General features: G+C 46.2%; 1 protein-coding gene across 1 annotated transcript in view; it reads right to left on the minus strand.

Annotated features, from left to right (window-relative positions):
* The window catches only part of ELL3 (elongation factor for RNA polymerase II 3), a 110,878-nt gene extending 100,712 nt beyond the window's left edge, over positions 1–10,166 (minus strand). The window contains exon 1 of the mRNA XM_083184094.1: positions 9,942–10,166. Coding sequence (XP_083040220.1) covers positions 9,942–10,079 — 138 coding nt within the window. The 5' untranslated portion in view covers positions 10,080–10,166. The remainder of the gene's footprint in view (positions 1–9,941) is intronic.
* Between the last annotated feature and the right edge of the window lie 16,352 nt (positions 10,167–26,518).

The following is a 26,518-nucleotide window of genomic DNA, read 5'->3' on the forward strand; positions in this document are numbered from 1 at the left end:
TTGTATTTTTGACATACTTTATAAACTCAAAACTCCGACGTATACGTTAGTATGACAGGAAAGGCTGTGCCTCACCTGCCTCACCCCACCGCACGCCACTGCTACTGGTGCTGACATGACATGGTGACCCCCTGATTGGCGAGCTGGAAGCTGCAATAAGTTAACCGTTTGCGCATAAAAATTTGACTTTTCGCTGCACGTCCATTAGTTTGGTCAGGTTTAGCCGCTTTGCATGGAACCCGACCTTAATGGACAAGATCAGCGCTAAAAAACCCATCAATAGCTTAAAGGTGCCCATACACGTTACAATTATTGTATACAATATTGTATACATTTATCGCATCTCATCGCATCTCGGTTTTGCGATGAGATCAGATCTAGTACAAAAAGTACAGTATGTGCAACACAATCTCCCAACGCTTTAGATGGGAGATCGGGTGGGATATGACAATTTACCTGTCATCTTCAACTCCAACAGATCACAATGAAACCAAATGTGATCCAGACATAAACATTTTTGATCATGTCTGATTTGACCAATCAAAAAAATGCAATCTGTTCACCCTCATGGGTGGAACAGCGGCACACTAACCAGGCACAGTGACCAAAGGATGGGAATGCCCAACTCATATCTGGGCATTTGGGGAGTAGAGTGGAAGCTTTCTATTATTTTTACCTATATATTTGTAGTTTAGTGAGGACCCGCTAACCTACAGCCCATGGTAGCAGGGTGTCCCGCCCAGCGATTTGCCCACAGAAATGTGCGGCACATCGCTAGCAGCGAAGCCAGTTGCAGGCCAGCCATGTTTTGGGCCTCCACTGTGTGATCCTGAAACACATGCGTTGTCTGAACCGCTCTCACAAAATGGTCCGTCTCCGCCCCCGTTGTATCCACACTACCCCCATCACCAACTTAAGCTGTGGTCATGGTGAGACCACAGTTTAAGTGCTACCGCATGCACACTCCAATTTCCACACTTCTGCCCCCATCTCTGAATCAGGTCCAAAATCTGTTCATATGGAAGATGGAGAAGGGACCTAAATGGAATTTAGGGGAGAGGACGGCTTTCCATAGCGCAGTGCTATGCAAAGCCGTCCTCAAAGCCGCTCATCTGTTGGTATTACCAGTAGATGAACGGCTTTCGCAACAATGATGCGGGAGCTCCCAGGGGCATACACACTGGGCGGCTTTGAGCTGAAAGCCGCTCAAACTGGGTGTTTTGAGCGACTTTCAGCTCAAAGTCGCCCAGTGTTTATGGACCTTTAAAGCCAGCATGTCCTTGCAGCCATTAAAATTCGGCATGGCAGAGCTTGATGAGGCCTTATAATGTGCCAGGAAATAAAAATAGGTACTTGTGTACTTTCACGGCGCCAGCATGGCGCTGTGCGCCTGTGTCCATGCTGTGAAACTACACAAGTACCTAAAAATAATTGTATCATTTGCAGTGAATAATACTTCACACTCAGGGGTAAATTTACTAAGATTGGAGTTCTATTGAAGATGGGATGTTTCCCATAGCAACTAATCAGATCTATCTATTTTCTTCTAGAAAGTGCAAAACAAATAAGAAGTTGAATCAGATTGGTTGCTATGGGTATCCCTGTGTACTTGCCGCTTACCTACCATATTACCTGATTCATGTGCTAAGGGATATTTCACACACTCCGGCTCCTGCCGGGCGGCGAAACCCCGCACGACCAAAAGCCGTGCCGCACACAGTAGTTAATAATGGACACGCTTGTGTCCATTCACACGGGACGGCCACGGCCCAGCCGCACGGGTGCAGCCGGGTCCCACCACTGGAAGGGTTGTGGCTCCATTGTAAACTTCTCAGTGCGGCACGGCTTCTTGGCAGTGCAGGGTTTCGCCACCCGGCAGAAGCCGGAGTGTGTGAAATAGCCCTAAGGCTAGCTATTGCTGTTCCAGCTCAGATTCATGTGCCAAGCTATTTCGTTCGAGTCCGGATTCATGTGTTAAGCTATTCCGGTTCCAGTGGAGAATCCTATATCAAGCCATTCCGGTTTTAGTCCAGATACCTGGTACCAAACTATTTTTGTTCCAGTCTTGATTCCAGTGCCAAGGTGGTATTCCAGTTCCAGCCTGGATTCCTGCCATTCCAGTGTTTTTACACTGGGGCAGTATGATTGTAGATCTGATGATTGTATATCTAACTAGCTTCCTGCCCTGTAAACAAGCTCCCATATCTGACTCAAGATCTCTGCAAACCAAAGTCCTGTAAACCTGACAGTCTGCAGGCTATTGCACTTTGCTGGCAAATGGTATCTTTAACATTGAAAAAAATTATGGGGGAGTCTCACTCATAGGATTCTGGAGATTTTGAAGCCTTTCACATTTAATTACATCTACGGGTGATATTTAATCTGTATTCATATTCCCAACAGTCGGAAATATATTGTCACTTTTCAACAATTCTCGGTCAAATTTACATGTGACCTATTCAATCACAGTGACGATTTTTTTTGACTGGCGGAAAAATCTGCACTGTCGGAAACCACATGGATATGCAAAAAACTTCCAAAATCTGTTAAAACACAGACAGACGGGTTCCCGACGGCCACCGGCTATTCTCCCTCGTGGGGGTCCACGACCCCCATAGAGGGAGAATAGAATAGGTGGCGAGCGCAGGGCTTTGTTGCGCTCACCATGCTGTCTCAGTCCGGCCAGTCAGGATCTCGACGTCGGGCTAATGACTGTATCCTATACCACACCCGATTGAATATCCCCTTATAAGATCGCCTGGAACTGCACAAAATCAGAAGCGATTACACTCCTCCAATGAACGGAAAGTAACTATATAGTTAATTATCCAAACAATATTTCTTATATTATCAATGTAAACATTTAAATATAACTTATACAATGACTGCTCTTATCTCTTATCACTGTACTTTTCTATTAATGGCATACGAGAGAAAAAGCTAGAAGTAGGTGGGAAAAGCGCACATTCCATTGCTCCAAGCGTATTTGTCATTAAATTCTGTAGTCAGCCAATATGGTGGATGAACCAACATTCATAACCGATTCTGTGAATTTTGGGTCAGCCCACACAAAGAGCTGCCTTTACTGTAAGGCCCTCATTCTGGTTGACCTGCAAAGCTGCGAAATTCGTAGCTTTGCAGGTCATTTAAACGCCGCCTGCATGAACGCCCGCCCCCCCCCCCCCCCCCTCACACACGCGCGATTTCTCAGCTAGCATGCGAATGGATGTTTAGCACAAGCAATTTGCCGTGCATTCTCGCACATTGCGGCTGCACATGCGCATAAATGTTTATGCGCTAAACATCACTCCCCTGTGCGAACGCGTAGGGGAGCGAACAAACTAGAATGAGGGCCTATGTGTGTGTAGGTATGTAGGTATGTATCTATCTATGCATCTATCAGGTAAACAGGTAAAATCAGCTGTTTATGGATGAAATGTTTATATAACACACTTCAATATATATTAACCCTTTGAGTGAAAAGTCAATTTGTCACAATAGTTGTGAAAATTGCCATGCAAACATTTGTATTCATCATAATGACCTGTAATGTTTACTATATATAGTAAATAAAATCTTTTTTTTTTTTTTTTTGAACATTTTTTTATTTGAATTTATATAACAAATACGAGCGACGCTGGCATTATTAGCAGATATTCAGCACATCTCTCACAGACATGTTGGCACTCAAAGTCTTAAAGTCAAATTGTGGGCAATTCCCTATATAACTTCGAGAGATCTCTGCAACATCAAAGCATCCCTACAATTTAACAGGAAGGGAATGTGGGAATGATCAGATAGCTGCTGTGGTCCCTTCATTTTCAACCACAAAAGCAGCCCCCTTAAGTTCAGGGTTGCCTACCCTCCCGGAATGGCCAGGAGGGTCCCGATAATCGTGTCCCGCTCCCGGCTTCCCGGAAAACCCTCCCAGTTTCTGGGGGACCCCCAGCTCCCTAGGGATGGCCATTAACCATCGATAAATCAAAATCATCGATGTTTCATGGCCGATGTTGAATACTTTTGCCATCGATGGGGAAGAACCAGATGGTTTCCCTCCATACATGGAACAGCAAAACGATGTTTAGCTTTTATTTATTTTTTCAAAGTGCCGGCACACGGAGCATAGCTCCGCCCCCGACACAAGCGATGCCCCCCCTGTTTTGATTGGCCCACAGGCCAATCAATCAAACACAATGGCTGACCATCGATATGTAAAAATATTGATGGTCAGCCATTGCATAGTTTAGCACTATCGATGGGCAGTTGCAGAATTGCCATCGATGGCAACCATCGATGGCAATTGCAACAATGGCCACCCCCCCCCCCCCCCCCTGTTCCCGGCTACCTCACCCCTGCCCGCGCCGTTTAAATAACCAGATTGGCCCATCTCCGATGAGGGGGTGGGCCTAAAGTGTCAGAATTGCATCATTTTAGCCCCGCACCCTCGGCGGCAATCGGCAAATCGGGTAATTTTTTCATCATGGGGCGGGGCTTAATGATGTCATGCTCAAGCCCCGCCCCCGAACTCCAGCTGAAAGTCTCCTCTCCGGGCTTTAAAAAGTCGGCTACCCTGCTTAAGTTTCTATGGGGGGTGCCCAACTGCTGGATTTACAAAACATCGTAATCTGAATGAGTGTACATCCTGACAGCTGCATATGCACAGTTCACACTGATCCTGGAAGCAGCAGCAATGGGGGGCAGTGGGGCATGTACAGCTCATAGCTGGGTTACGTTTGGTGATAAGGTTGTGAAGTCCATTTGCGGGGGCAGAAGATTCTCACAAGCTCTGTCCCTGCACACGATAATCGATACATCCCTATGATTGCATTAGCAATCAGTCCTGCAGGCTAATACTTAGTATAATCACCTTGAGTTGCAATAACAGATTTTGTTGGGGAAACTTCAAACAGGACTGACGCTGGGGCTTATTCAGATGTGGACAGAATTGCTATCACTGCTGCTGTGATTGCAATGTATGTTAATGCAGCAGGAGGCACCTATTACAGGTAGACCTGCTGCAGTAGTGATCAAACTTGCATCCTACAGTAGGAAGCAGCATTGAATCACTGCATTACCATAAGGTGACTTGCGGCACCCATGAGGATGCCTGTCTCAGAGGCAGGAAATCTCCATCAACAATGCAGATCACTGGCCTCTTTCCTTCCCCCAAATGGTGGCAATGCACCTCTATTTTCACAGATGGAGGCCACTGCCGCCATTCATTTGCGTATCAGGTACCTGAATGAGGGCCACTATTTGTGAGTGATCCTAGCAGATTTGCTCCGGTTTTTGATTGGTTAAATGATGCTTGTGGGCTTTTTTTCACCGCCTGCTGCTGACCGCATATGTTTGTACATATACGCTGGGATCACGGCGGCCGGGCCACCTAATGATTTTCCCAGTCTGTGCAATTGTGCATAACTCTGACCCTTCCACAATTCTGCAACAGAAACAGGGTGATAGAGGCTGGAGCTGACGTGACATGCCCTTCCTGAAAATGCCTAAGCATGCCTGTATATTTCCTGACACTCCCTGAAAATGCCAGGTTACCACCCCCATACGGTCAGGCCCGGCGACAGGGGGGGTCAAGGGGGACATCTGACCCGGGCCCCAAGGTTCGGAGGGGCCCAATGATCACGGGGCACAAAAAAACCCGCACTTCGTTTTTTTTTATTATGCTGTCTGCTCCGCCGCTGGCTCGGAGCAAGCAAACATGCAGAGCGATCCCCCATCACGGTTACCTGTCACCTGGTATAAGTATTTGCTGTCTAGCTGCGGAAGCCAAGCAGAGGATGGCTCTGCTCCTGTATGCTGATGAGCATGCAGCAGGAGCTAAAAGAAGATGGCTGCCCCCATACAGACTACACAAAGATGGCTGCCACCCACCAATGAGAAGCCAGGGTTTTCCCAGGAAAAATAGAGAGTACAGAAAAAGGAGGAAGTGTGAGGGGAAGATTTGCAGGAAAAAGGTCCAGAGAACCTGCTTAATGTCTACTCCACCTTTTTAATTAACCAGGTAAGTGTCTTGGGGGAGAGGAGAGAGTTCCTATCTATCTATCTATCTATCTATCTATCTATCTATCTATCTATCAGAAGTAGTTTGTAGGGAAAAAAAGAGACACATATACACACACACATACAGGCACACATTTTTGGGAGGGGGCCCGGAGGGGTCCATGTACCGAGCCCCAAGATTTCTGTTGCCGGCCCTGCATACGGTGACTTACGGTCAATCAAACTGCAGGCAGACTCAGACGCAGGCATTCAATCAATTAGCACAACAGCAATCAGGCCTGAATAGCCCCCTTAGTTTTCTGATGCGGTAATGCACAATATTTTGCACCAGATGTCCTATGCCCGGTGCAGACAGCATCCCCACAACATGCTGGTGCCAATGGGCGGTATTCAATGTGAATACCTGCGAGGTGCAGCGAATCCTTTTTAGGATTCGCTGCACATTCGCCACGTTCCGGAGCCAGCGGGCTCCGGTATTCAACGTGTCAGGGGCTCGCTGCCCCTGACAGGCGAATATGAGCTCCTGCGGCGAATGCCGCAGGGAGCCTGAGGAGGGTGCCAGGCAGAGAGATGGAAGTTTCTCTGCCTGCCCCTGAACGTTTGTGGGGGGCAGGTGGGCTCCCCGGGTGCCAGGCAGCACAGGCTGCCCCCCGGGGGTGCCAGCAGGGGAGCGTATATTCACTACACACGATCGTAAAGATCGAGTGCAGTGAATATATGAATATGTAATGAGCGGCTCGGCTCCGGCGCCCCCTGCTGGCTGCTGTGTAAAAAAAAAAAATATATATATATTTTTTTTAAAATTAAATATATATTCATGTGCTTACAGCACATGAATAAAAGTAGCATGCCCCTCCTCAGAATAAAATTCCTGATTTTTTGACACCAAATGTAAAAAACAAAACACTTTATTTTAAAAGTTCACATTCCACTTCTCCATAAAAAGATAGCGATTCCTACTCGGTGAATCATGGCGAAAAAAACCTTCAAATGTATTCGCCATGTGGTCATTGAATAGGGTGATTCACCGTTTTTGTCAAAAATTTGCCAAACAGCACAAATTCGCCATAAAAACATGGCGAATCAGGCTCATTGAATACCGCCCAATGTATTCACAGCTGGAATGGTAACATTTTGAATTAGGGCTAAAAATCTTTGTCTCGTCTCAGCACAAAACCTTTTCCCCACATTGTAGCCGACTTACTGATGTTATATCACCACACCCCAGAAATGACTTCTTTCTAGCTGCCCTTCAATACAGGCCAAGTGTATGTAGAGCACCTGATATGACTGACAGATACACACGTAGCTTGTTCATGGTGATAGTTGGCCTGTCTGTGGCTTCTGCTCTGACTCTGAGGGGTAAATTTACTAAAATGGGAGATCAACTGAAGACGGGATGTTGCCCATAGCAACCAATCAGATGCTATCTATTATCTTCCAGAAGTTGCTAAATAGATAAGTAGAATCGGATTAGTTGCTACAGGCAACATCCCATCTTCAATAGAAATCCCATATTAGTACATTTACTGCTGTGTTTTGTAGATTTGCAGGGACAGCCTTGTTTCAGCAGCGTTTCTAGGTGGTATGATGCAGCTTCTATTATTCCCTATAGACCCGACAATACACAATGCTCACTGCTTAAACACTTGTATATTATTATGTAGCATTTTTCTGTCATGGATGTCTATAACTTTGGGCCAGATTCTCTAAGCTTCAAAAGTGATAAAATAGAGAGTGATAAACAGCCAGCCAATCAGCTCCTGTCTGACATTTTTCAAACACAGCCTGTGACATGGCAGGTAGGAGCTGATTGGCTGGCTGTTTATCACTCTGGATTTTATCACTTTTGAAGCTTAGAGAATCTGGCCCAAATATCTTTAATTTGATATTTTTATTTTAAACTAAACGTTTGGTCATCGTTTTCAGTGTTCTCTCTTCACAACATGACCAATATTACTAGAATTAGCCATAAAATATGACCTTTCTAATGATTCCCAGGTAGAGACTCATTGTAAATGAATTGTTAGGGTATTGTCACTGTACTTGGATCTTCTACAGCACGGGAGCTAAATAATTATGTTTGCATCTGTTTATAGTTTAAAAGAAAGAAAAAAAGAATCTGGACAATGTACTTTAAGAGCTTCTTGTATCACAATAATGGGTACTTGTGTAGTTTCATGGTGGTACTGAGATTGCATTGCATCGCAAATCGTATGTGATCGCATATGATTTGCATGCGATGCGATTTAGCACACCCCACTATCCACGCTTGCCACGCTTCGGGCTCAGTGGCTTGCTGCGCTCGCCACACGTTGTAAATTCAACTCCAAGCCGACGTGGATAGTGGGGGTGTGAACGCTTCAGGCTGGCGTGGATAGTGAGGGTGTGCTAAACGTGGATAGTGGAGTGTGCTAAATCGCATTGCATGTGATTTGCATTCAGTGCCACCGTGAAACGACACAAGTACTGTTGCATTGTGTGCAAATCGCATGCGATCTGCGTGTGATGCGATCCCAGTGCCGCTGTGAAACTATACAAGTACCCAATAATGTACTAAGCCTTGAAATGTAATGGAGAGCAATAAACCACCAACCAATCAGTTCCAAACTGTCATTTTCAAACCCAGCCTGAAGCATGACAGTTAGGAGCTGATTGGCTTGTACTTTATACCTTTCCATTTGATCAATTTTCAAGCTTTGTACATCTGGTCCACTGTCTGGAACACTGTGTGTGTGTGTGTGTGTGTGTGTGTGTGTGTGTGTGTGTGTGTGTGTGTGTGTGTGTGTGTGTGTGTGTGTGTGTGTGTGTGTGTGTGATGACAGTTGATTGGCTGTTTCTTTATCTCTCTTCACCTTTTCTCTCTCTCCAAGCTTTGATACATCTCCCCCACAGAGACAAAAGCTACAATCAAATCAAGCTAAGGGCTAACCACCATAGCACCATGGTACACGACAACACATATACTGTACTTCATGTTTCTTTCAACCTGACAACTCTATGGGCTACTTACAAGTAGATAAAGTATCAGTAAAACCAAAACAGAGTATGCATGTGATAGTGGGCATATGAACAAGCTAGTGCCACAACAAGTGATTTGCATTTACACATTCCAGATGTCAATTGAGATTTACCCAATGTATGCCACTGAGCAATGGAGCGCTAAACAGGGCTTTTATCTAGAACTAGCATATGAGGAAACTTATGTGATCATATTGCTCCAATTCTGTACTATAATCGCACCCTTTACATGAATTTAAACTAAGTACAACATATATTACATGTCAAAGAAACAGAAAAAATGTTACAGAGAAAACATCACGTTGAAATTGCTAATGCAAATAACAAGAGGGCTCATAGAGAAAGGTGCTGGGCACAAGGCAGGTGTTGCTGCAGTAAAGAACACAGAGCATATGCTGGCAGGTGAGAGTGAGCACATACAAACAGATAACGTACCAACTAGACCCCCTCACAGGAACAGAACAGATGGCAGTGGCATTGTACCCATATGGCAGGGGATAAATACAATGGAGAGAAGAAAAAATAATAGTAATAAAAAAATATATATATATAAATGTAGATGGTGACTGATATAAAAGAGGACATACTTAGGAGCTTTGAAACAGACATGAAGATGCAGCTGTTAATATTAATGAGAAGATAATAGTGGGCATACAAAGAAATTTTACAGGACAACATAAAACTTTGATATAAAAGGGGATGCAAATGGGTAAGTGGGTGTAAATGAACCGGCCATGAGAGAAGATTTTACTAGGGCTGACATGAAGCCCTGAGATCACCCAATAATAGTAATGACGGATTAGAATGGCAGAGGTCAGAGCAGGTAGGGGGCACATAAGCAACTACTTTGGCACAGCTGGACCAGGCAGCAGTAGAAGGCTGGCAGCTCTCAGGCAGTCACTTACTTGTCCTCTCTGAAAGTCCCGCAGACAGCGGAGAGCCGAGTCCGTCAGCTTCAGGTGGTAGAGGCTGAGCCGGGGGGTCCTGCGGGGCTCCGTTCGGTAGGACAGGGTCCCGCACAGCTCTTCCCCTGGCCGAGACATGGCGAGCACTGACAGCCAGCTGCGGGTGCAGGGGGACCGGGGAGAGCAGCCTGGGGGAGGCGGAGAATGGGAGGGAGGAGGAGGGGATCAGTGTGACGGAGGGAGACAGCAGCTACCTGGCTGCATGGTGGCATGAGAGAGACAGCAGTGTTCCTGGCTGCTTGATGTGTGTGAAAGAGAGACAGCAGTGTGCGGTTACATGTGTGTGATGGGGGGGACAAGGGGAACAGAGACATGAGGTTATTGTACTTGAAACTTTATTTGCATTTCTATTATCTCGGTTCATTTTGAACAAAGATTCCATCCAGTATCTGCGTGTGACAGTTTCACTACTAAACCCCTGTTTCGTCGCTGCTAGGTTAGAATCCAGGCATACAGGACAGAATAACATATAATCGACTTAAATTATTAACCTATTCCATTTAAATCTATTATTTTCCATTTAGGTGGTCTCAACTAAATTGGAATACTGAACATATAAAAGTCAGGTAAATGTAGAATTATTATTTTATTATATTTTATTTATAAGGTGCCACAAGTGGTTTGCAGCGCCGTACATATGGCACATGTTAGAATTCAGGGTACACAGAATTAACAGGTAACAATTAGGCTGCCATTGGAAGAGATGAATGATTACGGGCAGTATCCAAATAGCCCCGTTAAAAAATGTTTGTTCCCCATTGTTTTTTTTATCAGGCTATTCAATTGGATAGCCCCCGGTGAGCCAATTACCCATCAGTAGAAGGCTGCATACATTTAAAGACACTAGGCCTAATTCAGACCTGATCGCGCAGGACACATTTATTCTCAAAATAAGCAAAACCATGTGCACTGCAGGTGGGTCAGGTGTAACATGTGTAGAGAGAGAGAGTTAGATATGGGTGAGTTATTTTGATTATGTGCGGGGTAAATACTGGCTGCTTTATTTTTACAATGCAAAATATGTATTTCCGGAAAGAACTCACAGCGCTTCACTTTTTCCACATATTGGGTCTTATTCTGGTCAGTGCGGACGGAGCCGAATATGCGGGCAGGACCGTTCGTCCTAAACCCCGCCTTTCGTACTCACTCCGTCTGAATGCGGTAAGCCGCTGACCGCACGGAGCACGAGTGGATTTCTCACGTATGCACCTCCTTCATCTCTTGGAACCTCCCCCATCATTCGACCGAGTGGTCCGCCAGCCCCCGCAACCTCAGACCACACGGGCATTTCTCCGTGCAAAAGCAGGGATCTGGGCGGGCAGCTGACATCCGGCAATGTCATATGTCCGCCCCCTACACGTGCGTCACGACCGCACTACCATACGTACGCCCAGCGTTTTCATGGGAACGCCCATGAAACGCGGGGTGTAAACATATGGTAATGAGCCCAAACAGCCCTTCACACCCCTCTCCACCCCCTGTTCGTAGTGTACACATTTCATGCGGAATTTGGACGTGCGTTCCGTTCGCACATGCGCAGAGATGCCTCTGCACATGCGCAGACACAAAACATCGGCGGCACGAACGCACGCGGACATTACCGCACCAACCAGAATAAGGGCCAAAGTTATGTTACAGCCTTATTTCAAAATGGAATAAAGTTCTTTTTTTCTCCTCAAAATTGTGCACAAAATCCCCCATAATGACAATGTGAAAAAAGTTTTTGGGAGATTTTTGCAAATTTGGCATGAAGCCAAATTGAGCTCAGGTGCATCCTGTTTCCACTGACCATCCTTGCGATACGGTGAATTCTCTAGGATCGAGGATTTTTGTAAGAGATGCTCACAAAGCAGTTCACACACTGAGCTCCGTTTACACTAAGGTCCTGATTCTAATAGAATAGAATAGAATAGAATAGAATCAACTTTATTGGCCATGTGTGCTTGCGCACACTAGGAATTTTTTGTGGATTACAGTGCAGCATCAAGCAGGGATGAAAAGGGGGGGAGGGAGACATTACATATATTACATAAAGACATTACAAGCATTTAATTTCTAGCTACGACTATGGTGGTCAGGTCGCCAAGTAGGGACACGTTGTTTGGCTGTTGATATTGGGATTGCATTCGCTTTGGTTGGATTGTTCAGGTGATGGACGGCTAACGGAAAGAAGCTTCTTGCTGATCTGGACGTTTTGACGGGGATGGACCTGAACCGTCTTCTGGATGGTAGGATGTCGAACAGGTTGTGACCGGGATGCAGCTTGTCGTTTGCAATCTTCTCAGCACGTTTCCTTACCCTGGATGAGAACAGATCCCTTATCGGGGGGAGGTCGGTCCCTATGATCCTTTCCGCAGTCTTCACTACCCTCTGCAGTTTTTGTTTGTCGTTCTCGCTTGCGCCACCGTACCAGATTGTGATCGAGGAACATAAGACAGACTCCACGATGGCGGTGTAAAATACGCACAGCAGCTCCTTTGGGATGTTGAATTTCCTGAGTTGCCTCAGGAAGAACAGGCGCTGTTGGGCCTTTTTGATGTTTGTGGTTATGTTTAATCCCCATCTTAGGTCACTGGACATGGTTGTCCCTAGGAATTTGAAGGAATCAACCCGCGACACCACTGCGTTGGCTATTGTTAGCGGGGCTAGTGCATTTGTTTTTTTCCTGTAGTCGACCACCATCTCAACTGTTTTGGTGGGGTTTAGATTGAGGTTGTTGCTGCTGCACCACTGTGTCAGCTTCTCCACTGCATGCCTGTACGCGGTCTCATCACTATCCTTGATTAGGCCGATGATAGTGGTGTCATCTGCGAATTTGATGATTTTCACTGACTGCTCAGCTGAGGTGCAGTCATTCGTGTAGAGAGAGAAGAGCAGAGGGGAGAGGACGCATCCTTGGGGGGCTCCAGTACTGATTGTTTGTGTGCTGGACGAGAAGGCGCCGGCTTTGACCACCTGTTCCCTTGCTGTTAGAAAGTCCACTATCCATGAGCATGTTGATCCTGGGACTCCTAAGGAGAGGAGTTTTGGCTGCAGGATGCTGGGAACGATAGTATTAAATGCTGAGCTGAAGTCCACGAATAGGACTCTTGCATAGGTGCCTTGGTGGTCGAGGTGTTGTAAAATATGGTGCAGCCCGAGGTTGACCGCATCCTCTACACTTCTGTTCGCCTGGTAGGCAAACTGCATGGGGTCAAGGTGAGAGTTTGTCACTTCTTTCAGGTGCTTCAGTACTAGTCTTTCAAATGCTTTCATGGCCACTGAGGTTAGTGCAATTGGCCTGAAGTCATTTAGGTCCTTCGTGGGTGTTTTCTTAGGGACCGGGATGATGATAGAGCGTTTGAAGCAGGCAGGAACCTTGCACAAGTCCAGGGAGGAGTTGAATATCGTTGTGAAGATGGGGGCGAGCTGAGCTGCACAGGTCCTAAGGCTGGATGGTGACACACCATCCGGTCCTGCAGCCTTCTTAGGTTTTATTCTTTTGAGTACTGCTTCTACCTCGCCTTGGTCCAAGTGGAGGGCCTGGGTGTGGTGGTCTTTGGGATGGAGTGGGGGAGGTACGGCCTGCTCAAATCTGCAGTAGAACTTGTTCAGGTCTTCTGCAAGTTCATGGCTGGTTTCAGACTGTGTTTGGGCTTTCTTGTAATTTGTTATGTTTTGCATGCCCTTCCATACTGCCGCAGGGTCCTTTGCTGTGAGGTTGTAATTGCCTCGGTCCAAGGCATGTTCACACGCGGACTGATGTTTAAACTCTGCGCATGTGCATATTCTCATATGCGCATGTGCAGGGCTTCTGTGCGGACACCTTTGCCGACTTGCATAGTCTGTGGTGCTCGCACAGGTGGGGAGGCGGGATGAGGCGGGAAAGGGGCATTTGCATAGAAATGCCAAGCGTTTTCAGGGCGTATCCACGAAAATGCTTGGTGCGGCCAAAAAACACTGGGCGTTCCCATGCGAATGCAGGCAGGCACCTGCCCACCAAAATCTAGGACCCGGACGCCCAGACTGACTTAGATTTGTGAGAAAGGTAATAATGAGATTTCAGCCCCGCAAGCTACCCTGCTAATACTAATAGATGTTTTTGCAAAACATCCATTCGCAAAGAGGCTGGGATATTCAGATGTCGGGCTGCGTTAGAAGGATTTACCACTGGGGGGGCGTGGCCTGGCCGTGGAGGAAGCAGGACGCTCAGCTTTACAGCTCCTGCAATACCTCCTTTACAAACCCCGATTTGTGGCCTCTCAGGTCACCTGAACCCTCTCCCATCACTCACCAAGCCGGCGGGGAGCCTCCGGATCGAGGGGGCACGAAAAACGGAGCCGGGGATCCGAGTTTCCAGCTCCTAGAGACTGAGGCCTACCCGCAGCACCAAGCCGCGGCCTCGAGTACTGCAGCTACCCGGCGGCCGAGCTCCACAGCCGGATCGCGGCACTTCGCGCGGGCGCCGGAGCTGCTGGAGCCCCTGGATCAGGCCCCTGAGGTAAGGGGACTCCCCACACACCCAGCACAGCCCCTGGGCACAAAATCAACAAGCCCAGGAGCCCCAGCAAAGCACTGGAGCCCCTCTATCCCCCTGCCTCACTACTCGCGGCGGCCATCTTGATTTCCCCATTCTCCCTGTGTCACTAACACACACAGAGCAGAGCTGCACACAGTGACCCACGCAGAACCCTGCTACCACCAGGGTTCACCCCCAGCCACAGGACCACTGACAGTGTACCCCTTAACCTCTCTTAGGTTGGCTCCCCCAGAAGCCCTAGGAGCCCTACCAACAGCTTTCCAATAAAGAGGACACTGACTCTGGTGGCCAGTGCTGGCACAACCACCTCATCTGGCCCTGGCTGCATGGTAGCCACCCCACGCATACAGTTTCATATGTCCTGCTTTCCCTCAAATATGACGCCCAACACGTCTTAGAGGGTGCTGACACACTTTACCACTCCCGATATGATTTGAAGCTTAATACTACAGTGGCAGTATGTCAATGATCCAGCCGTAACCTGCTAATAGATTAGCCTGCACCCGCATCCAAGTCTCTTATAAGCCTGTGTATTTCTACCACCGTCCCACTTCCTGCGGCAAACATGCCCCCTAAAAAAGTGAAAGAACTCGGTGGCGCCCCCCCAGCTAGCTTTTTTAAAGCCTCTTCTCAGTCACCCAACTCTAAGCCGGTCGCTATCAAAGGACCCGGTACACCTACTCTATCAGCTCTCAGTGCACCTTTCGATCCCACCACAATGAGCAATAACCAACAACCTCCAGCAGGGGACGATGCCCCCCTAACGCTGGGACTGATGAAGCAGCTACTAGCCTCATTTAAAACAGACATATCCGCTGAATTTAAATCAGCGCTCCAATCTTGCCAACAGGACATAGAGGCGGTGGGACATCGCACTGACCACATTGAGAATAAATTAGATGAACTGGTCAAATCCCACAACGATCTCCTTACTCTTCACGAGGGGGTCCAAGACGAGGTGAGGGCCTTGCAATCTAAGATCTGCGACTTGGAGGACAGGTCGAGACGCAACAACATTAAAATTAGAGGCATCCCGGAAACTGTCTCTAACTCGGACCTCACTCAATATGTGACTGACGTATTCTCAAAATTAATGCCAACTACACAGATCACTGACTTCCTCTTGGACCGCATCCATCGTCTACCAAAAGCCCGGAACGCCCCCCAGGATGCCCCACGGGACACACTAATGCGTCTCCATTATTTTCATATCAAGGACTCAATACTCAAGTCCGCCAGACCATCCACCCACTCTGCTGCCATCCTGGGAGACCTCCAGATCTTTGGCGACCTATCCACAGCTACCCTCTCTCTCCGCAGGTCGTTCTCCTCGGTGACAAAGGCCCTCCGAGAAGCTGACATCCCTTACAGATGGGGATACCCTACGAAACTTCTCATCAGGAAAAACGGCTCAATGTTTACTGCCACTACACCCACTGAGGGTGCACAACTCCTGACCTCCTGGAAATTGGAGGTGGACTCTCCGAAGATCCCCGATGAGTTACGTCTCACTCAAAATTGGTCAGTGGCAGGCAAGTCTAATTAACATTATGTCACACGCAGGATTATGGCCCAGTTTTTCAACTGTCACATGACGCTATCCCACCACTGGCCTATATTGCTAAACGATTGACTTTGTGTTTCTTTTTTGATACAGCTTACCTTAAACTTCGTTAAGTCACTCTGGAACTGCAAAGTAGGTCTTTATAGGCCAATTGACATATTTGCTACTGTTTTGTTTGCAATTATTGTATAGTATAGATAAATATGCCCTGTGTCCCGGCCCTATCATAATGCAGCGCAGGCAGTCTCTGCTTACAGTCGCCCGCTACTATGTTAGCAGCTCTCATCCTCCCCCCAATAGGCTGGCACGGGGCCTGTCTCTCTTTGTGCCCTATCCCCCATACTTCCTCTCAGCTCTCTTAGGAGTGCGAGTGTTGTCAATTACCCCCTCACGCCCCTACTGTGTCACCTAAGATGGTGGCCCTCTGTAGCCCCTTTATGGAGCTATCCCACTCCCTTCAACCCCCTTCCCCCTTTTGTATCTTTTGCTCTGTTTTTTTGTCCCCCCCTCTGGTCCCTTCCTTTTTAATTTTGAAATGCACACATTTTTTTTTAAATATGATAAGAATCAGCTGTGAAGTAACATGCCTAACTCGATGTTTAAATGGTTAAACTGTTATCTTTGAATGTCAAGGGTCTCAACTCACCTAACAAAAGAAGACTAGCACTGAGATATTTCAATAAGGTGAAAGCCCATATAGTCGCCCTTCAGGAAACCCACTTCCTCCAATCCTCCCCCCCCCCAATTCTCCAGCCCATTCTATCCTCATTGCTACCAATCCAATGGCCCAAGTAAGAAGGCAGGTGTCGCCATCCTTTTATCTAGGTCTTGTGACTTTGTACTGGAACAACAGGTCGCTGATCAGGAGGGTAGATTCCTCATTTTAATTGGGAGATTAGACAATAAACAAGTAACCCTGGCGGTCCTTTACGCCCCGAACTCCAAGCAAATCCCTTTTCTACGGAAATTCTGTAAAACCCTCTCATCCTGCCGAAAGGGTTTACTTATGATTATGGGGGACTTTAATTTGGTAGTAGACCCCTCTCTAGATAAATCAATGAAACTCACCAAACATAGTCATCGCCTAGTGCCCACTCAGTCCTCCGCCTTTCGGAGAATAATACACGAATATGACCTATACGATGTCTGGAGGGCCAAAAACCCTAATGTAAGGGATTACACTTTCTTCTCTCAAGTACATGGAACTTACTCCCGCATAGATTTAGCACTCTCCGACAAATGGGCCCTTCAACAAATCACTAAAGCTTCCATCCTGCCAGTCCCATGGTCTGATCACGCCTCAGTATGCATTCACTGGAATCTGTCCTCTGCTCAAAACCCCCCTAGCCCATGGCGCCTTGGCGAGTACCTTCTGTTAAACACAGAGGCACGGCAGACTATAGCCGAGACTCTCTCCTTGTATGTAAAAACCAACTCGCCAGAGGAAACGTCACAATTTACCTTCTGGTGTGCGTTAAAAGCAGTTGTCCGGGGCTCCGCGATTCAGGCAGCTGCCCGTATACGCAAGAGGGCAGCAGCTCATCAGATAAATATAGAAACCCGATTGGCGGATCTGGAGGCTAGACATAAAATGTCCCCCTCTGACTCTAAAGTTTACCGGGACCTCATGCTGGTTCGGGAAGAAATGGAATGTCTTAGCTTTACAAGATGTTCATAGATCCCTATCTAAACTTAAACAAAAATACTACATACAGGGAGATAGAGCGGGTAGACTCCTGGCTAGAAAGCTGAGAGGAAAACTCGCGAAGGACCGAATTCGGTCAATCACGGACAACAAAGGCCTCAAGGTGTCTAACCCAGCAGATATTGCCAATGCCTTTGCCGCATATTATTCTAACCTTTACAACTTGGCTATTGACCCATTGACCCCTCAACCCACTGACTCCGCTATAGACCAATTTCTAGCTCGGATTACTCTCCCCTCCCTTAGTGAAACGGCCCTTCATACACTAGCTCAGCCATGGTCGATAGAGGAGATTAATACAGTCATCGAGTCACTCCCAGCGGACAAAGCGCCTGGCCCAGACGGATACACTAACAAATTCTATTCCTGTTTCAAAGATACTCTCTCACCTATTCTGGCCCAGGTATTTAATGAAGCATCCGCGCTAGGTAACTTCCCGAAAGAAATGTTGGAAGCCAGGATAGTCGCTTTCCCTAAACCAGGAAAGAACCCAACCATCATATCCAACTACCGACCCATTGCATTGCTTAATTCGGACGTTAAAATTTATGCCAAAATGATAGCTAATAGACTCAACCCCCTGCTTCCCACACTCATTAATCAGGATCAAGTGGGTTTCGTTCAAGGCAGACAATCACCTGATAACACCAGAAGAATAATCAATTTAGTTGAGGCCTTCTCTGGGTCGGAGGAACCGTTACTATTGTTGTCCTTGGACGCAGAGAAGGCCTTTGACAGACTCCATTGGGGCTACTTATATGCGGTTTTACGCAAGTTTGGGATAGTTGGACGTGCGTTAACATCCATATCAGCTTTATACTCGTCCCCGTCAGCCAGAGTATTTGTGAGCGGCCTGTTGTCCCCCTCCTTTAGACTCTCCAATGGCACTCGCCAGGGCTGCCCCCTATCACCCTTGGTTTTTGCACTAGCCATTGAACCTCTTGCCGAGATTATAAGATCATCAGATACTATTAAAGGTCCAAAGATATCGGGTGTACCATATAAAATTTGCTTATTTGCGGACGATGTCCTGCTCTCTCTCACAGACCCAGAGTATTCCCTTCCCGGCCTCCATGGGATCCTAGATGAATATGCCGCTGTATCCTATTACAAGTTAAACGGGTCCAAAACAGAAGCACTCCCCTTAAACTTCCCCCCCGATCTCCTCCAATCCCTAAAAACGAAATTTCAATACTCCTGGCAAACAAGTAGCCTTAAATATCTGGGAATTCACATCACCCCTACTATCGGGGACATGATTCAAGCTAATTATGCCCCACTCCTTCACAAGATCTCGCTGATGTCCACAGACTGGATGATGTTGCATATCTCATGGCTAGGGAGAATAGCGGCTCTAAAAATGATGATATTACCTAAGATCCTTTACCTATTTAGAACCATCCCCCTCTTGATCCCCACTCCTTTGTTAAATAAATTCCAATCATCCTTTGCTAAATACATATGGCGGGGGTCTAAACCAAGGGTGGCCCGAAGAACTCTGTCACTCCCAAAACGGGAAGGGGGGGTGGCATACCCCGACCTGCACAAATACCAAGTCGCTAGCATACTCTCCCAAATTGGGGCTTGGTTTGAGTTGGATGACCCCAAAGTATGGGTGACCATGGAACGCAATTTAATGGCCCCCTGCCCACTTTCAGACTGTCTCTGGCTCCCCGTTTCAGTGGATATTCGCCATCTGACACCAGTTTCCTCTACCATACACACTCGTAAGGCATGGCTGGAGGCGATAAAACTAACATCAGACATATCATTACCTTGCACCCAGCTATCGCTCCAGGCCATTGCTTTCCTAATACCAAATCTCTCCTTCACCTCATGGTCCTCGCGGGGGGTACCATCACTCGCTGAGGTTACAACCTCTGGAACCCTATTACCATTCTCACAACTACAATCCCAATTCTCCCTCCCACGTGGTGACTTCTTCAAATACCTTCAGCTCCGACACTGGTTGTCCACCGTAACCCAGAACCCACATGTTGTGTCCACACTCCCTCGATACATCCAGAATAAATTGACGAGTGCGAGTAGCAGAGGAAGTATCTCCTGGTGGTACAATCTATTAATAGAACCATCGAGCTTTACAAAATTCCCCTCCTTACAGAAATGGGAACAAGATTTGAATGAACCTATTAGCGAGGAAGAGTGGCATCACATCTTTCAAATAGGCTTCAAAGTGTCTAAGTGTATCTCGCACACCGAACAATACTATAAACTTCTGCATCGCATGTATATGACTCCAGTATTACTGAATAAATTCAGTCCAGCCAACCCCAATCTATGTTGGCGAAACTGTGGAGGTGTGGGCTCCCTTTTCCACATATTCTGGGAATGTCCATATATTTCCAGGCTTTGGAAAGCGGTCTTTGCACTTATCTCTACAGTGCTGAAGGCTCCCATTCCTCCGTCCCCAAAAGTGGCGATTTTCCACCTGACCACCGGAGGCCTCCCCAATAACGACAGATACATCATGGGCCATATTCTGATCACAACTAAAACCCTGATTGCCCAGTGTTGGCGCTCCACTCGAATCCCTACTATCCCCCAAATAGAACAAGCGGTTCAACATCACTGTGAATACGAGACCGCAGGAGTACATTACTCTTCCTCGGCCTCCAACCCGTTAATAAAGTGGTTCGGCTGGACTGAATACCAGGCCTCTAGAACAGGCGGGCCCCCGTAGAATAGAGTAGAGTCTGGATACTAGTTCCCTGTCTACATTTAAACCTGACTATCAGGGAACGAGCATTTGACCGTTTGACCTTCTGACCGTTCTCTACAAGTTAGCCTATAAATGCCATTTACAGAACTTCTTTTTTCTCTTTGATACAGTTTAAGATGGAAATATTGCTTTGTGAATGAAAACTAAATTCACTGTGTGCTCCCCCCCCCCCCCTTTCCCTAATATTATTTTTGCTGTTCCTTTTTTTTTCTTACCTTTCTGTATCTTACAATTCTGTCCATTATTTTGTAAAACCAATAAAAATTAATGTTGAAAGAAGGCTTTACCACTGATACCGAATTAACGCTGTTTAGCGAGCCAACCAGAATGACCCCCTAAGTGTAGTCATGATCGGCTTATCTGCTGAACTCCTTCCATTCTGCCCCAAGTTACTGTACTATACTCATGCTTTGATTTCTACTAATGTCCCCAAGCTGCATTGGATGCTAAACTGTCTGATCAGAAAATGGTAAAGTATTTTCGGAATGGTCTGTGCAACAGCATCTTGCCGTTCTTCATTGGTGCAGCGAATGGCTTGCTGCATGGCATCAATTAGATTTTCCTATAGGCCTTCTTTCAGACCAGCCACCTCTGACTGTAGTTGACCTTCCTGTCCACCAAGCTCTGCCTGCATATCGCTCACCTTGCCGATAAGTAATGTGGATTGGGCCACTTGTCAGGCCTTGGTACGGTACATACAGTATATTACCTTTACATGTACATTGTATTCTGTGGTGCCATTTACATCTATGTCTATTTAGCACTGTACTATAGTTTTCATTAGTGCAGCAATTGCCACCCAACCATGATGCAGTGCAATGACTTGCTTTGGATCATATTATTCCATAGTAGGCCTTTAGTTTGCCTAACTGGGCTTAATAGGCCATCCTTATGGGGTGACAAGGACACCTGGGTGGTGATGCTACAGCAACGATGAGCATGGCTACATATGTATATAAACATACAGGATACCACCGCACTCACAACACTCCCGCCATTCCCAGGTTGGGGTGCAGTGGCCTGTGACCACATAAATGAAGTAACTAAACCTATAACTCACCAAAGTAAACTCACTTACCTCAATACACCAATGATTAAATAAATAATTGGGTTTGAGTTTGTGGATTAATCACATCACATCACTCTGTTGCCGCACGATAAAGAGCTGCCACCTGGTGATTTCTATTACACTGGGCTATCATCAGGGCCGGCAACAGAAATCTTGGGGCCCTGTACACTGATATTTTTGGGCCCCCCCACGTAATCCCAAACCCACACAACTCTCTTCTGCATGTACTAATAAATGTATTGATGTAGTGATATGGGTGATGCAGGTGTGTGTAGTGATATGGGTGACGCAGGTGTGTAGTGATATGGGTGACGCAGGTATGTAATGATATGGGTGACGCAGGTGTGTAGTGATATGGGTGACGCAGGTGTGTAGTGGTATGGGTGACGCAGGTATGTAGTGATATGGGTGACGCAGGTATGTAGTGATATGGATGATGCGGGTGTGTAGAGATATGGGTGACGCAGGTATGTAGTGATATGGGTGATGCAGGTATGTAGTGATATGGGTGACGCAGGTATGTAGTGGTATGGGTGACGCAGGTATGTAGTGATATGGATGATGCGGGTGTGTAGAGATATGGGTGACGCAGGTATGTAGTGATATGGGTGATGCAGGTATGTAGTGATATGGGTGATGCAGGTATGTAGTGATATGGATGACGCAGGTATGTAGTGATATGGGTGACGCAGGTGTGTAGTGATATGGGTGACGCAGGTATGTAGTGATATGGGTGACGCAGGTGTGTAGTGATATGGATGATGCAGGTATGTAGTGATATGGATGACGCAGGTATGTAGTGGTATGGGTGACGCAGGTATGTAGTGATATGGATGATGCGGGTGTGTAGAGATATGGGTGACGCAGGTATGTAGTGATATGGGTGACACAGGTGTGTAGTGATATGGGTGATGCGGGTGTGTAGAGATATGGGTGACGCAGGTGTGTAGTGATATGGGTGATGCAGGTGTGTAGTGATATGGGTGACGCAGGTGTGTAGTGATATGGGTGACGCAGGTGTGTAGTGATATGGGTGACGCAGGTGTGTAGTGATATGGATGACGCAGGTATGTAGTGATATGGGTGACGCAGGTGTGTAGTGATATGGGTGACGCAGGTATGTAGTGATATGGATGACGCAGGTATGTAGTGATATGGATGATGCAGGTATGTAGTGATATAGGTGACGCAGGTATGTAGTGATATGGATGACGCAGGTATGTAGTGATATGGATGACGCAGGTATGTAGTGATATGGGTGACGCAGGTGTGTAGTGATATGGGTGACGCAGGTGTGTAGTGATATGGGTGACGCAGGTGTGTAGTGATATGGGTGATGCAGGTGTGTAGTGATATGGGTGACGCAGGTGTGTAGTGATATGGGTGACGCAGGTGTGTAGTGATATGGGTGACGCAGGTGTGTAGTGATATGGGTGATGCAGGTGTGTAGTGATATGGGTGACGCAGGTATGTAGTGTTATGGGTGACGCAGGTGTGTAGTGATATGGGTGACGCAGGTGTGTAGTGATATGGGTGACGCAGGTGTGTAGTGGTATGGGTGATGCAGGTGTGTAGTGGTATGGGTGATGCAGGTGTGTAGTGATATGGGTGACGCAGGTATGTAGTGATGAGGGTGACGCAGGTATATAGTGACATGGATGATGCGGGTGTATAGTGATATGGGTGACGCAGGTATGTAGTGATATGAGTGACGCAGGTATGTAGTGATATGGGTGACGCAGGTGTGTAGTGATATGGGTGATGCAGGTGTGTAGTGATATGGGTGACGCAGGTATGTAGTGATATGGATGATGCGGGTGTGTAGTGATATGGGTGACGCAGGTATGTAGAGATATGGGTGACGCAGGTGTGTAGTGATATGTGTGACGCAGGTATGTAGTGATATGGGTGACGCAGGTATGTAGAGATATGGGTGATGCAGGTGTGTAGTGGTATGAGTGATGCAGGTATATAAGTGAGACGCATTGTGGTAATGGTCTACTATGTGTTGGCTAGGGAATGACATGACAGTCCAAGGATGAAGGCTGCAAATTAAGCCATTCTAGATATACAGCATTTAGTGAGTTATAACACACGCTGATGTATGGGGTAAAAACCAAGTTTGGGTAACAGTAGTTGACATGACAAAGTGGCTAATTCTGTGGGGCAATAATGCATGCAACAAGATATATATATATATATACATATATATATATATATATATATAAATATATATACAAAAGTGTTATCAATATGGCCAGCAGGTGTCTCTGTTTCACTCCGTACAATAGCATCTTTGTAGCTTTGGGGCAGATGTATTAAGCCGGGCGAAGAGATAAACTGGAGATAAAGTGGAAGGAGATAACGCACCAGCCAATCAGCTGTGTTTGAAATATGACAGTTGGGAGTTGATTGGCTGGTGCGTTAACTCCTTCCACTTTATCTCCAGTTTATCTCTTCGCACGGCTTAATACATCTGCCCCAAAGCTACAAAGGTGCTATTGTACGGAGTGAAACAGAGACACCTGCTGGCCATATTGATAACACTTTTGTGACAGACGCAAAGTAAAAACTGTAGGCATGTTAAATAAGGGATTCTGGGAATCCCAAATACACAAAATAAACATAAATAAATAAATACTGGAAGGAAAGACAACACTCTTGAATCACTGAAATAACCTAGATATTTATTTTCAAAATAGCTCTGTTTGGTGCGGTTGATGTAGTCTTTTCTCAAACTAAATGTTAAACTTGACAAATGAACACAATTGCTGTATTGCAAATAAACATCTGGGTTTATTCCATTTATCTGACTATTATCTTGAATATTGTAACCATTTTCTGTCTGGCACAAAGGCTATCTATCTATCGATCGATCGATCTACCTGTCTACCTACAGAGTTTAGAAAAGGCGACACTCGCAGACTTTAAGCAGACTCCTCAATCACATACTGTTATTATTATAATTATTATTACATTTTATTTATAATATATATAAGATATACTGTTGAAATTATGTGACTGAGGAGTCTGCTTGAAGTCTGTGAGTTTTGCCTCTTCTACTCTCTGAGTCTGTATGTATCTTTTGTGAATGGCACCCAGCCAAGTTGCGTGAATTAGTCAGTTTTATCTATCTACAGTATCTATCCAGGGCTGGATTATAGTGGGGGCACAAGGGGTCAGTACCCCTGGGCCCCCCTCTATCTAGGCCCCCCTGTGGTTGGCATGTATTTAACAAAAATATATATATATATATATTAGCTAATGGTTGTGTGCATGGGGGTGGGGTAGTGCTGCAGCTTCACCTATCTGCCAATGTGACAATGATTAATGGTGCTGAGCATCAGGAGTCAAGGCACACTTACTGCAAAAGTGTGCAATGCATTACTGGGAGTTGACTAAGTCCCATAAGACTTTGCACAAGAGGTCAGAGGCCGAGAGGCTTGTGCTGAGCTCTGCTTGGTGGAGCTCATCATATGCTTCTCAAGCCCATGGAGGATAGCAGCAGCCTCATCATGGGAGGGTTTTTAATCAGAGGCAGCGCTGAGCCTGTTAGGGCTCCTACAGAATAAGGTACAGAGGGACAAACACAGGCTTTTCATGCAGTTGACCATTGACCAAGTTTATCCTGCCCTTACTCTGTGTTTTGACAGTGTAATATTCTCCCATGCAGTTTTTTCTCCCGGCCAGTAATGACAAGTAGGAGGGGGCCCCCCTTTCTAAAGTGCCCTGGTCACCCCGAAGGCTTAATCCGGATCTGTATTTATCTATCTACCAATCATCTATCTATCTACTGAAAGTATATATATATATATATATATATATATATATATATATATATATATATATATATATATATATATATATATATATATATATATATATATACAAAATAGAGGCGAAGGGCGCCCAATAGTGCAATATCATCTGGTTTATTTAAATGAAATTTTTAAAAAAGCTTTTAAGTACATCGAGCGTACCACAGCATTCATCAGCGGTGGACTTCAAAACCACCTGGCATACAATGTGATCCACACTGGCAAGCTGCAACAACTGCGGTTGGAGAGAGAACCTCTCAGTGCACTCACGGTTCCCCGGCTACACACTGGATGTGTGCAGGGATGGATTCACCACGCAGCACGGCTCTCGGGATTGTAGCTCTCTCCTCCGCTTCCACAAGCAATTGCGTCAGTCAGGCCACGCCCCTACGCGTTTCGTCAGAGACTTCGTCACTGACGAAACGCGTAGGGGCATGGCCTGACTGATGCAATTGCAATTGCTGGTGAGTGACAGTTAGAGTGCAGGGTTTGGGCTATATATATATATATATATATATATGTATTCTGCACCTTGAAAACAGGGTTATCCCCGAAACGTCGGTTATCTTTTGTACCATGAAAATTTAAAAAGTTTTTTTCACTACAAGTCTCCAAGTGCCGCCATCTATCTTTTGTACTCTATCCATTGTATTGGAAGGCGCTGGAGCAAACAACGGAAAAGGACTGAGTGCCGGTCCGCCCCAAAGTATATATATATATATATATATATATATATATATAAAATAGAAGTCCAGACCGTGCACAGTCACTTCTGATTAAAGTGCGTCCTTTTCATTAGTCAAGTACCTGCAGCTATCTCCAAATGAACCAGGCCACGGCTCAATGTGTCCACCAAACAAGCAAAAAGAAATGGAGAGGGAGCGCAATATGAGCAATCAATATCTTTTTGCATATATATATATATTTATATATATATATATATATAAAATGTATGTGTCAATAACCAGAGACCAATATAATAATCTGCTGAAGTCAGGGGCGGATTGATAATTAAATCCGGCCCGGGAGAAATCCCACAGCAGCCGGGGGGGGGGGGATGCTACTGAGTTGCAGTGGGGGAGGGGGTTTGGTGCTATCGGAT

This window comes from Crinia signifera, chromosome 4 (assembly GCF_055691185.1).
Source record: "Crinia signifera chromosome 4, ASM5569118v1, whole genome shotgun sequence".
Taxonomy (NCBI): domain Eukaryota; kingdom Metazoa; phylum Chordata; class Amphibia; order Anura; family Myobatrachidae; genus Crinia; species Crinia signifera.